At 37.3% G+C, this 14,721-nt stretch overlaps 1 protein-coding gene across 1 annotated transcript in view; it reads left to right on the top strand.

Annotated features, from left to right (window-relative positions):
• Positions 1 to 345: 345 nt before the first annotated feature.
• FRYL (FRY like transcription coactivator) overlaps positions 346 to 14,721 on the top strand; it is a 148,507-nt gene continuing 134,131 nt past the window's right edge. Inside the window, exon 1 of the mRNA XM_054582148.1 lies at positions 346 to 646. Within this exon, the coding sequence (XP_054438123.1) occupies positions 574 to 646 (73 nt within the window). The 5' untranslated portion in view covers positions 346 to 573. The remainder of the gene's footprint in view (positions 647 to 14,721) is intronic.

Genomic DNA, 14,721 nt, shown 5'->3' with positions numbered 1-14,721 from the left:
TTTACTACTAGGACAACCTAGAGAAAAGTGAGAGTGGAGTGGCATAAATACCAGTGATTTTTGTTTTCTTTTGGTCAGCTGTGACAGGAAGAGATTTAAAGATCTCATGTTAGATCTGAATTTACTTTTTATTTCCAAGGCCCTTAGCTCGTGAGAAAAGTTGGCATCCAAGGGCAGAGCTCTACCCTTGTCTGTTTACTAGCACTAGTGACTCCTCTGAAAGCAGCAGGAGACACAGCTCATCAAAACTGGTCACAGGAACACAGAGATCCTTGTGGCCACGTGCATGCGTACATAAAGAAAGGTGAGGATGCCCTTCAGGGCACTTATAATGAACTTGTAAGCTTTTATTCAACGTGATGGTTCATCTGCATTCAGCAGTGTTCCACTATGGTTGTGCGTCACTGTGAGACTGCATGGTAATGAAGCCAAGGCACTGTGGGTCAGAACTCCGCTGCCCGTGAGAGAAGAAGGGACAGCAGCTCAGGGAGATAGATCAACAAATCCGGCGCTGCTGCTGCTGCTGCTGCTGCTGCTGCTGCTGCTGCTGCTGCGTTGCAGCCAGTTGAGACAATGTTGAGCCTACAGGATTCTGTGTTTTTTGAAATTAGCATAAAGTCTTTGTTAAAGTCCTGGAGCAGCAGCTGTAAGTATATATGCCTCCATGGGAGAAACGCTGAGGTAGGATCAGTGCCATTTTTTGCATGCTAATTCTTGAAACCAATCCACATCGAGGAATTTTTTTTTTTTGAATGATAATCAGTAGAAAATTAAGATGTGCACACCGTGGGCAGTTGTAATGTTGGTAGTTAAATATTCTTTGACCAGCCTTGGCTTTTTTGTTAATATGTATCATTCTGGCAAACTTTCTCTCAATTGTTCAAAAAATGGGGTAAAATGATGACAGACAGACTCTGGTCTCTGCAGGTTCTTGGATACCAGTACTATTCCACAGTTCTGTCAGCACAAAGTGTTTGTTGAAGCAGCAGAAGCTATCTTAAGGCATCAGTCAATTTAATATAATGATCATAACTTTTACCATGTTTGTATCATTGAAGTTACAATGAGTAATTTTCTTGTGTGGTAATTTTTCTGATAAAAAACATTCAGGATGATATACTTATATTTCAAAGTTCGATTGAGTTAATAAAACTAATGTCATTGAACTATTATTTTGTCCATAAATCCCTTCCTGATGTGTGGATTTGGCAGACGTATTGATTTTGTTCAGTATCTCCAGTATTTTCCAATGGGACTTTTCTCCAAAGATCTCAAAGCACATCTAGAAATTATTTATTACCATCGTCAGTTTTCTTTTGCCAAAATTATCATAATAATATGATACCAAATTAAGGAAGTAAGCAAGCAAAGACTCTGTTATAATGCCTGTATTGCACAAAGAAATTTGAAGTATAGAAAAAAATGTGACTTTTCCAAGGTCATATGGTGGCAAAGAACTGGAATTAGAACCCAGTTGTTCTTGCTCCCAACTGTGTTGCTGGGACTGAGCAAACTGATGAATAAAATATGAGAGACTAAATTTATTTTTCTCAGTTAACTCTTAACAAAATATTTATTTAGTGTAGTTTTGTTTTGTAAGCAAATAATATAAAAGACCAAACATTGATATGGGGGGGGGAACCTCTTAAGATAAAGTGTTATAGAATATAATTTGAGGAGATTTGTATGATGCCAAATATACTGCATTTACAGTCTCCATATTTTGTTTTTGATCTGTAAGTAATTCTTACATATGGAGATGTTGTTGTGCCAGATGGCAGAAAATTGTGTTAGTTTGAGGAAAGTTTCTAAGTGAAGAAAACATAGTTAAAATATTGGGAGAATTATAATTACTAATTTAAAGTACTTTTACTACTTAAAAGTAATGTAGAATACATTTTTAATCAAACAAACTCAAACATGGTTTCTCCTTCTCTCTTTCCTTCATCCTCACCTATTAAAAAAAATAGTATTACAGTTTTATAGTGAGAATGAAGCTATAATTAGTGGGTTCTTATAAAGGAACAGTATACTACATTATATCACAGCAGATTGTCTTATAAAAACTTAGTTTTCTTAGATACCTGTGACCTTTGTGATTATTTTGTTTTGTGACCATTTAAACATTTCTATATGTCATTGCCTGAACTCTGAAACCAGCCACAGCCAAATCTCAGGTAATCTTATTCCCTAAATCCAAGAGTAAAGGAGAAACAGATGTTTGTAAGCCTTTGTTATTAGCAATACAATGACTCAGTTTGTGGGCATTCCATTGGCCTTTGGGCAGTCGCAGTACAAATTTCTTTGAAGGCCTCTTTACAGTTGTAAAGCAATAGGCCGACATAAAAAAGAAATTACAAGTCTCATTGTTCATGAAGGCCCCAACCATGTCTGTTGCCTTAGCCCTGGAACGTGGGAGAATGTTTTTATTTCAGCAGCATCCATGAATGCCTTTCTTGTTTTTGTCTTCACTTAGCCCTATCACATTTGAAAAAAAAAAAAAAAAGGATTAAAATATGTTAAATATCCTAGAAAAGGACAGTAGTTAATGGCCTCTTCTAGGGATATTTTCATGACACCAACACTTGAATCAGCCAGCGTTTATTGAGCCTATGCTCATTAAGAAAGAGATGTGGTCTTTGCTCTTAAGGAGCTTCTAGTTTAGTCAGGCAGTAAGTATACAGGAAAAGTTAACAGTAAGGAACTTAAATGAGAGATATTGCATATGCTTTTTGACTTACCAAATGACTGTTAGACAGGAAAGGAACGGGGGTGGGGTACAGAGATGGAAAGGGTCATATTGAACCACAGTGGGGCCGAGAAGACTTGGAGGGAAAGGAATTTGCTGTGAATGATAGGATGCTCCCTACCATGGCAGACTGCATGTGGTGCCATCCACAGCCTCCCTGAGCCAGAAACCAGGGGTGGGCCAAACAGCCCTCACTCACCCCATGCACCCTGCCTCTCTTAGTCATTCACCAAGAGTTGTCATTCTTCCTTCTAAAATGTTCTTAATTTCTCCTGCCTTCTGTTGCCACAGCCCCTTGCCTTAGTTCCGGCCTCTCTTCATTATCACCTGGATTAGTGCCGAGGCTTCTTTTTATTCTGTTTGCATCTTCCACATTGCTGCCAGGAGTTCCCTCTCCATGCCCTTTCTCAAAGTCTCTCCTTTTACTTCATAGGCTTTCCTCTGTGGAATGAAACCTTTCATCATCTGTCTAGCTTCTGCTCGTTTTGCCAGTCTCCTCTCTTGCCATACTTACCCCGTTTCTAGAGCGCGCTTGGCCTTTGAATTGGTGGCTACATTTCGCCGAGAATACACCCCCACCCCTCGTCTGCTTCACATTGAGTCCTTACTCACCTTTCTTGAGTCAGCCAGATACTTAATGCTTCGTCTGTTGTGTTCTTCACTGATCACCCTGTTCATTCCTAGCTCTGATACTTGAGTATAAGCTCCTGGAGGGCAAGAACTGATTGTGTGTGTTCTTTGTATATCCCATGCTTAGGTAAGTTCTCGTAAATGTGCTCACAACTAACATAAAGCTTAGGAGTGTTGGCCTTTTTTTTAGAATGGATTAATAAGAAAGAAGGTAGAAGGATAAGTATATGACTCCTCTTATGCTATATGGTTGGTATTATACTAGTGATGTTTCTCAGGGGAACTGGTCCTGACTCAGGAATGCATAAAATAATACCTTAGTGATTTCAAAAAATTCCCATTTCAGTGAAGAAATTCTCTTTAGTGAATTTCTTCAGAAGGACAGAGAAAAACCTGATTTCTTAATAGCCTTTGTAAAAAAAATGAGAAGTAATTTTTGCATTAAATAAATTATACAGTTCAAATGCTGCCCCTACCCTCCCAAAGGAAAAAAAAAATCTTATTTTTGTCATGGGACATAACTTAATCTCAGTGTATACTATAATTTTTTATCATTAAATATAGTTTCATATTTCTATAAAGATGCATTTACTCTGATTTGTATTGATGTTAAATGCTACGTTTCATATTAATTGCTAGAGGCCCTCTGGCTTCAAGGCCTGCTTAGTTGGCAGAATGTTGTTGCAGTGCTGCTGAAGTTTGATTATAGTTGAGCCTATTTCTTTCAGTAACAATGAAGTGACATTCACTATGGCCTAAATTCAGGATTCTGTCTTTGTGCCAACAGTTTTAGGCATTATTTCTTTTAAAAACTGAATCAGGAACATTCTGTTAAACCAGCTGTGTAGTGAGGATGTTATCATTTAAAAGATTGGCTTGGTTCCCTAAAATTGACAAGACAAGGCAAGATTCAGTACTGAGAACTATCCACTGATGTATCTGCATTGTTAATTAAGGTCACAGATGCATTCATTATTAATGTAATACCTCAAGTAAATATAAATTTATAGAATTTGCATCCATAATTTTATCTCAGCTAGTGATTCAAAGAAATATATTGGCTTATTTTAACCACAATAAGGCATGTTATGTGAAGAAACTAAATTTCCATGTATTATATGATTTTTAAAAAGATTTTATTTATTTTTAGAGAGGGGAAGGGAAGGAGAAAGATGGGGGAGAAAAACATCAATGTGTGGTTGCCTGTTGTGCACCCCCTACTGGGGACCTGGCCTGCAACCCAGGCATGTGCCCTGACTGGGGATTGAACTGGCCACCCTTTGGTGTACAGGCCAGCACTCAATCTACTGAGCCACACCAGTCAGGGCTATTTCATCTCTAAAAAATGAGAAAAGTTCATAAACAGAATTTTTAATGTTCAGAGATGGTTTTCCTGGATTGTGAAAATGGTAAAAAGCTAGCCCCCAAAATTGTAATTGTGCATTTATTTAAATTTTAGTTAAAATATGTTATTTGATTAATAATACTTATACTATTTATTGAAGTACCTATGGGCCTGGTATTGTGGTATCTTTTTTAAAATAATAACTTGATTGTGACAAAATTCACATGCCACAAAATGTATCCTTTTAAAGTACGCAGTTCAGTAGTTTTTTGTATATTTGCAGAGTTGTTCCACTTTAGTGGAACTCAACCATTACCACTTTCTCATTGTAGAACATTTTTATCACCCCCAAAAGAAACCTCATACCCATTAATCTATTTTCTGCCTCTATGGATTTGCCTATGCTGAACATTTCGTATAAATGGAATATATGATGTGTTCTTTGTGTCTTTTTATCACCATATTTCTAAGCTTTGTCCATTTGTAGCATGTACTTGTACTTCATTACTTTCTATAGCTGAATAATATTTCATTTGCATGGGTATACCAGATTTTGTTAATTTATTCATTAGTTGAGAAATTACTGTTTCTATAGAAGAGTGAGTTGGGGTTCAGATAAGTTAAAGTACACTGAGAACACCCCCTCACAGGAAAAAACACTAACCCAGATCCTTTATCTACTTCCATTAATCCTTCATTTTTCAATTTAAAGGTTTCCCTGATTTAGCGATACGTAGCAAAATGTGAAGGAAGAAATAATTAACAATTTGGGGGGAGGGTGGGTGAGTAGGCGGGCAGAAGGGCCAGCGTATGCTGGAGGCTGGAGGAAATAGGGCCAGTTTGGCTGGAGCAGGTATGGGAATGAGCTAGAAAGGTAGTCAGGTTCCAGACCCCATGGAATCTGGAAGATCTCATTATGAATTTTGGTCTTAAACCCAAAACAAACGGGGAGCCATTGAGGTACTTTGTGACAGTGGCCAAGGCGGTCTCATCGGACTTACAGTGTTCATGGGGTGGAGGCGGAGAAGGGGGCAGAGGGGGTACAGTGGATGCAAGCAGGTGAGGTAGAGTGCTATTTAAGGAGACCAGATGTGAGATGAAGGTTGAACAAATAAAGAAATGTTATTTCTTTACTTAGCAAACATGTATATAGTGCCTGCCAGATGGGTAGGTACTCTTTTAAGTGCTTTACAAATATTAACTCATTTAATTATGGATGTGGAAAATATTTCAGAAGTAGGAATAATAGGTTTTGGGTTAGATATAGGAAGGGAAGAAGATTTTTAAAAATTGAATTTATTGGGGTGACATTGGTTCACAACACGATGCAATTGCAAATGTACAATTCAGTGAGTCATCTGCACCCTGTGTCAGGCGCCCGTCGCGCCCGTCCCCATTCCCCGCCTGTGCCCACCACCATCTTCCCCCACCCCCTTTCCCTCTAGCGATCACCACACTGTTGTTTGTGTCTATATATTTATATGTGTGTGTGTGTGTATAGTCTGTTTGTTTGTTTAAGCCCTCCACCTTCTTTCATGCAGCCCCGCCAAAACCCCACCCCTCTGACCGCTGTCAGTCTGTTCCATGCATCCTTGCCCTCTGTTTCTTTGTTTCTGTTTGTCAGTTTATTTTGTTCATTAGATTCCACGTATACGTGAGATCTTATGGTGTTTGTCCTTCTCTCACTGGCTTATTTCACTAAGCATATAATCTCCAGGTCCATCCATGCTGTTGCAAAAGATAAGTTCTTCTTCTTCTTTTTTTTTAATGGCTGAGTAATATTCCATTGTGTAAACGTACACAACCTTTTTTTTTGGGGGGGGGGCTCAAATGGTTTATGAAACCTATAAAAAGACTACACCAGTGAAGTTGCTATTAATCTATTAGAGGTCAGAAACTAAAACAAGGAGCCACATTTTACCTTAAAACCGCATCTCAAGAGAATCATGTACACTTCACATGAATAAAAACACCTGAAACCAAACATTTTTAAAAGCTCCAATACCCAAAATATAAAGAAAAAATTAATTCAGAAGATTCAGTCAAACCATGGAGTCACAGAATGGCTGGACAGTCCCGCTCCCCCTCCACCCCCAGCACTCACCATCCCGTGGAAGACCAAGGGAGAGCAGGTCTTCCAGACCAGGCACTGCCTGGTTATTGCAAAATTCTATGGAGATTTCTTGCAGCAGTTTCCCATCTCTGATGTCTCTCCCTATCATTCACAAAGCAACTGGCTGTGCTATGCTATTATTGCTACTTGTCACCACCCATCTGTAACATGATACTATGCAGATAATTAAATAGTCATTATCTAGTTCCCTTCCCCCCCAAAGTTGAGGCTCAGGTAGAGGGGTAATTTTCCTGTGCAAAGTTTTTCCTTAGGCTGATCCAGTGACTTTAACAGGCTTACTCATGTGATCGAGTTGATTGCCAGCTGCATAATGTTCCCACATCTGCAGGTAGAGCAGCTTTAGCTCCACTGTGTACACAGTGTTTTTTATCCACTCATGTACTGACGGGCACTTTGTTTCCCCATCTTGGCTGTTGTAAATAATGCTGCAATGAACATAGGGGTGCAAAAATTCTTTGGAATTAATGTTTTGTGTTTCTTGGGGTATAGTCCTAGAAGTGGGATTGCTGGGTCAAAAGGCAGTTCCATTTTTAATTTTTTTGAGGAAACTCCATACTGTTTTCCACAGTGGTTGCACCAGTCTGCATTCCCACCAACAGTGCACTAGGGTTCCCTTTTCCCACATCCTTGCCAGCACTTGTTTGTTGATTTATTGATGATGGCCATTCTGACTGGTGTGAAGTGGTGTCTCATTATGGTTTTAATTTTCATCTCTCTGGTCATTAGTGATGTTGAGCATTTTTACAATATGTCTATTGGCCATCTGTATGTCCTCTTTGGAGATGTGTCTGCATAGATAGAATAAAAATAGGTGCTTTGCCCATTTTTAAATTGAATTGTCTTCTTGGTGTTCAGTTTTATTAAGTTCCTTATATAGTTTGGAAATTAACCCCTTATCAGATGTATTATTGGCAAATACATTCTCCCAGTCGCTGGTTTCTGAAAGAGATTTTTATAAAATGAATTTGGTAGGGTAATTCATGTTCTCATTGACATGAATTTCAGAGATGTATCCATTGAGAGTCATGTTTGTCATAGAAATGAATCCCCTTGCATATTGCCAAAATACCCACCCCGTCATTCCTCAGAAAAATCCATCTGCTTCAGTGTATGGTGCCTGGATCGTGAAGCCAACTTCCTGTGCTGTTAAGCAAACAGTATGAACTCTGTGATGGTCCCTAAATTTGGAGATTTTAGTTCCAGGTATCATTAAAGTTAGAAATCATGGGCTCCATCCATTTAAAAAAGAAAAAATCTAACTCCCAAGCTTTACCTCATTTGACAAAGGAGACATTTCATTCTCAAGATTAAACATTTTGTATTTTGAGAAGTACAGCTGATTATCTAACTCATTGTGTATTTGGTTTTATGATTGGTTTTATATTTTTTCACTGGTGAATATTAGAATAAAGACACACATTAATAATGATGTAGAAAATTTGAAATCACAAAAATCTAACACGGATGGTCACAGTATTCACAGGCGTGAGACTGTTCAAAAAGGTCAGTGTAACATCGATGGCAAGTTTCAGACCCACTGTTGCCTAAACCTTGATGTCTTGACTTTTTCCAGGTTGTGTCACCTTTTGTAGTCGTGTGTAGACATGGTCTCATATCAGACCCTGGTGCAAGCCCGTGGGAAGATGGGAGGTCGGGAGAGCCCTAGTTTACCAGCCCAGATGACTCAGCATCACTCTAACCTTGTTACAAGTTCTGGTCTGATTTTATTCTTCGGTACTGATATCTGGCCTGCTTCCCTTTCTGGCGTCAAAGCGTCAGCCTCTGATGATTGGTGTTCCTTCCTTCCTGAGCCTTATTTGGTCAAACTCTTTGGGACTTCATTTTTTCCAGGTGGGGGCCCTGCTTTGCCGTTTAAGAGAATGAAGTTCTCATCCAAAAACAAAACTTGAGAATTAACTTCTACTGACTTACCTTTTGATTAAGCCCCCCTTGGAAGGTGGGTTTAAAAATGTCTCCGTATTTCCTGTTCTTACACTTTACATTATACATTTGTTTGCTAGCGTATCTGTTGTTCTTTCGTGGACCTCTATGGTGCTTTTTACTTGTTATCATACTTTTTTAGATACCATAGTCTGCCACCATTAGTAGAATTCTCATTACCGATATTCAGCTATTATGTCTTCTAATGGCTGTATTGGTATTTACAGCCAGAAGCTGTTCTGGCTGTTCTTCTGTACTGATTTTAAATTTTAAATATGATACCTGACAGGTATTTGTCCTATTATAGTTGTTTAGGCCCCAAATCATTGGATGCTGGCCAAACTCTTAGACTTCTTTTCTGAAAGTAGCCATGTTTACAATCCCATCACATTGATAAGACATAGTTTGCTAGCCTTTTGCAGGATGGAATGGGGTGTGTTTTCTTGATTATTCTTCCTTCTAACCTGTTAATGCATGATGTCCTAGAACACCGCCTGTTCGTGGAATTTCTGACCATTTATTTTTGGTCTACTAGTACATTGTCATTAAGCATTCTATTTCCCAATTTAAAAAACTTTGCTAAAATAAATAAAATTTTAAGGGTTTTTACAAAAACAGATTTAAAGAGAAATTTATTTGAATGGGGGAAAGCTGTAGAAGTCAAATTTTAAATTGTCAGACATGTTTCTACTAGAAAATAATGAATTGTAAATGTGATAAGAGTTCATACTAGAAAATCATGAATTATTTTGAAAGCTGTATTTTCAGTAGTACTTACTGATCCATTTGATACAAAAGCATTCATAAAAATCAAAGCATGAGTTAATATTTACTAACATGTAATATATTAACAGTATAATAAAATAACAAATTCAAATTTACATTTGATACAATAAGTGGATCCTTTGGTTTAAAATAAGGTTCAGTGATGTCTACAGCTACTTTATTCATAATTACCAAAACTTGGAAGCAACCAGGATGCCTTCTCTTGGTAAATGGATAAACTGGTTCAAAAGAAGTGAGCTATTAAGCTGTGAAAAGACTTAAGAGACGCTTAGATGCATATTACTGAGTGAAGGAAGCTGGTCTGAAAAGACTACGTACTGTATGATTCCAACAATATGACATTCTGGAAAAGGCAAAACTATATGGAGAGATGGTAGAAAGAGGAGTGGTTGTCAGGGGTTGGGGAGAGGGAGGCACGAATAGGTGGAGCCCAGAGGATTTTGAGGCGAGTGAAGCTACTCTGGATGATATTATAATGGTGGAAACATTTGTTCAAATGTATAGAATGTAGATGCAAAGAGTAAACCCTAATGTAAACTCTGGATTTTGGATGATAATGATGTGTTCATTATGTGGGTTTATCAATTGAAGTCAATGTACTAGGGGAGGCTGTGCATGTGTCGAAGCAGGAGGTATATGGGACATCTCTGCTATCCTCTCGATGTTACTGTGAACCTAAAACTGCTCTAAAAATAAGGCTTAGAAGAGAAGAAATGAAACAAAGAAGCTTCACATAAAATTTTGGAGCAATATATGAGTGAGTGATTCTTATTATAGAGCGCCTATAGAAGAAAAGAAAGTGTAATGCCAATAAAATGGTCTTAGTAATCTTGAAAGTAAGGTTAGTACGTATGTTCAGTTTGTGATTGGGAAGCCCCATAGGCACAGGGTGGACTCCAGTTATGCTCAGATTTTCTGCTGCCTGGGGGCTGGTACTCCTAGCTACCCCCTCCGCTCCCCCGCCAGGTGTTCAAGTGTAACGCGTTGTCAGTCAGTTTGGAGGCACTGTGGTTTGATGTAAAGAGCCTAGTGTGGTTCAGATAGAAAGTAGTCACTTTGGCTGCTATGTGAAGTTGTTATTTTATCTGGTTAGAGGAAGTGATAACTGCGAAGGAAGATTTTTCAGGAATTTACTACGCTATTATAAGAATGTGAACTTAACATGTAGTTACGCAGAAAAAAAGGGGTATCACTTGCAGTAGTGGTGGGATTTGATGACTAGACTGGACACAGAATATAAGGCACCGGGAGGAATCAATGATGGTTCAGCACTAACATCATTGAAACCTCAGCCTTTGAAATCAGGGCTGGAGAGAGGCAGAGGGTTGGCGAGGAACCAAGATACATGGCCTGGGGCATGGACAGGGCATGTAGTAAAGCAGCAGGCATTCTGAGAGAAAACCAGTTCAACGTCTCTGGTGTGAACTGGGAGAGCCGTGTGTGGCTTTTTAAAATTAGGTTTTTGAGTTGTTTTATGGATCTCTCATGTTGCTTCCTAGAGCTTTGCCTCTGACATTATTTAACACTCTTTGAATTGCTTGATGGGTGCTATTTATGGTATTTTATATATATATATATATATTTCCTTATTTATGATGTTTTTGAAGCTTTTTAATGATCAAAATAAGTTTTAAATAAAATCATTGCGTAGAACCAGCTGTTACACTTTAGAAGGATGAGTGAAAGGCAGTGGTTCTCAACCTTGGCTGCACATTAGAGTCACGTTGGGGAGTTTTCCAAAACATAGATACCTGGGCCTCACGCCAAAAGATTTTGATTCCGATTTAAGGAATTGCTAGAGAAGCCAGCAAAGACTGAGGTTGGTCAGAAAACTTGACTTGACTTTGAGACTGAGAGTGGGTATGAAATCTTATTCAGCAGGTAGAATTGTAATAAACAGTCTGACAGAGATGAGTTCTAATGTTTGCCAATTTACTAATTTAACAATGAGAAATATGCCAAGTGGGTGTTACTGCTTGAGTTGGCAGACCATCCTTTGCTCTCCTTGTGGGGTAGGTCATACCTTGCTAAATTAATATCAGTGGCACAGAGAGCCTGAAGTTTAAGAAATGAGTATCTGTGATTCTGCTGTAAGGGCCAGAATAGTCATCCTTGTTGTCCAGCCTACTGGATTGTACTTAGGTGGGCATAACATTTCTATCAGGAATGTGTTAAATGTTCAATTTCCCTTATCCTTGCCAACAATAGCTCTAATTAATTTTTTAATAGTTGCCAGTCAGATGTGCATAAAATGAAAGCTTGTTGCTATTTTAATTTGCATTTTATGGGTACTGCTAATTCTGAATGAATATTTTTTATATATTGTCTTTTTAGGTTTGTTCTTATGTGAATTGCCTAAGTACATTTTGACAATTTTTCTCTCTTGTGCTTTTTCTTGTTAATTTGTAAGAGCTCTTTGAATATTTTATATTTTCTGTCATCTATATTAGATTTTGTCCAACCTTGTCTTTTCTTGTTTATGGCATCATTTCCTTTATAAAATTAAAATTTTTATTTGGTTGAATGATTTCATCTCTCTTTATAATTTTGGGTTTTCTGTCTTGGCTAAAGGTCTCTTCTCACCTGGATTGTACATGTTGACTCCTAATTTTTTTCTAAGACTTCTAAAAATTAACTTTCAGCCCTGACTGGTGTGGCTCAGTGGATTGAGCACCAGCCTGCAAACTGAAAGGTAACCGGATCGATTCTCAGTCAGGGCATGTGGCTGGTTTGCAGGCCAGGTCCCCAGTTGGGGGCGTGTATGAGAAGCAACCATGTATCTTTTCACACACTTATATTTCTCTCGCTTTCTTCCCTTCCTTTTCCTCTCTCTAAGACTAAATAAAATCTTTAAACAATAAAATAAAAAATAAAAATTAACTTTCAATTTCATATCCATCTGGACTTTGCTTTTTGTATATAATATATTTTTTCCAGATGAATAGCCAGTTATTCCAACATTATTACTAAATAAATATTCCTCATACTTCTGATTTTGCCCATATTGAGTTCTGGAAATTTTGAGGAGTCCTCTAATGTTTTACATTAATCTGATTTATCTACACTTATGTTTACTGAGTTAATTACTATTACATTGTTATGATATAGTCATTTTATATTTTGGTATAATGTTTTTATTATATTTATAATGCATTCTAATTATATCATCTTCTGATTTAGAAAATATATTTTGTATTTTTTTAATTTTTTTTTTTTTTAGTTTTCTTGGGCATTTGTTCTTCCATGTATATTCTAAGATAGTTTTATTCAATACAACCTAAACAGAATAGTATTGAAATCTTAATTACTATTAATATAGTAATTAATATATTAACTTTTTGAGAATTGACAGTTATAAGTGCTCCCATCTACAAATTATGTCTTTCGATGTTCAGATCTTCTTTTATATCTTTAATGTGATCTTGTAGTTTCCTCCATGTAAGCCCTATGCTTTCCTTATTAAATTTATCCCCACCTGTTTTATATTTGTGAATAGGTTTTTATTCATTTTCATTTTTAGGTGGTTATTGTTAGTTAATATAGAAAGCTTCATGTTTTCTTTTTCAATATTTATAACATTATTTATAATATTAATTTTTTGGTATTATTGCATTTACTTACCTAGTTCCCATGACTTCCAGGATGTTGCTGAGTGGTAAGGCAAGAATCAGTATCATTGTCTATTTTCTGTTTTTAATCGAAATAGATTTGGTGTTTTGTAACCTATGATATTTGCTGCTGTGTTTGGCAAATATTTTGTTTCTTTGTCACTAGGTGCTGGATACCAGTAGTGTGCAGTTATGTTTCTTTGTCTGCTAATTATTTGTGGACCGTACATATTTTAAAGAGCAACTCTAAGGGGGAGGGAAGGGAAGGCAGTCTCAGCCTCTGTGAACCTGTTAGCTCCCAGTTAAGACATTAATTAGGAGGAAGCCCCTTTGCTCCTTGTCTTCTCCTGTCATCTCAGCCTCGGGGGTATAGAGGATTCAGGCTACCTACTTACAGGTTCTGGTCAGCCCCTGGGAAGTAAAAGATGCTACGTCTGTGTGCAGTTGCTCACCTCCCCCAGGCCTGGGTCTAGCCAGGTATGTTTGTTGGATGAGGTCCTGTAGGATTCTGATGTTCAGCCTTTCGCTTTGGGGGTATGCTCTGCTGATCCCCAGGCTCTTGTCTGCTGAGAGGGAAAAAGTTGGCTGCAATAGCTTTTTCCCCTGGCAGTGAAAATTTTTATGAGAGGAAGAGAGGAGAACAAAAATGAAAACAACTTTTTTATTGCTTCTGATACATACCTATGGTTGAGATATAGTTCAACTCATTTTATTTTATTTTTTTTAGAGAGAAAGCAAAAGCTTAGAGAGGTTAAATAATTTGACCAGGATTATAATGATACTAAGTAGCCAGTCAAGTAAAGGCCCTTGGTCTTCTGACTCCTTGGTCCACGACCATTTATAAAATGCCACATTATTTCTAGATTTTCTGAATAGTTTCTTAGGTGACCTTCTGAAGGTTCAAAAGAGTATAAGAAAATAACCTCAGGGAGACTCAAGCTGAGTGAATAATGGATTATTTAGATGATAGATCATTTTTCTTGAGCTTTATAATAAGTGATATTTCTGTAGCAGACTTCAAGTTAAAAAATTGGAAATGTGCCCAAGATGTCATAGGACTTCTATGTTTAGAAACTGTTTTCAATGGGAATAGTTTAGACTAGGATAAATAAACATTTTAGAAACAGCTGTCCAAAGAACAAGCTAAAGTCTTAATTTTTTTATACACTGAAATTCAACCAGAAGCAGAAAGGTTAGACTGAGTAGTGAGGAAAATGATTTTATTCACATAGAACAGAAACAAAATATTTACTAAGAAAATTAAAAAGAATTAGATAGATTCCCCACGGAAAATGTATGTTTTTCTTTGAGTATACAAAAGAAGATATATTAATTAATGAGGGTATTCCAGGTTCTAGACAAGACATCTGAAGATGTCATTGTTCTTCTAATTAACTTGCAAATATATGCAGAAGCTTAAAAGTAGAAGTGAAAGAGAGTAACCAAGAAATTACTGAAGATGATGAGTAAACAGGGATATTTATACTAATAAATAATAAAACCTATTATAAAACTACAATAATTAAAA

Source organism: Pteronotus mesoamericanus, unplaced genomic scaffold, assembly GCF_021234165.1.
Source record: "Pteronotus mesoamericanus isolate MK-2021 breed Mesoamerican mustached bat unplaced genomic scaffold, CSHL_Meso_final contig_68, whole genome shotgun sequence".
NCBI lineage: Eukaryota > Metazoa > Chordata > Mammalia > Chiroptera > Mormoopidae > Pteronotus > Pteronotus mesoamericanus.
This window is presented reverse-complemented; position numbering and strand designations above follow the sequence as displayed.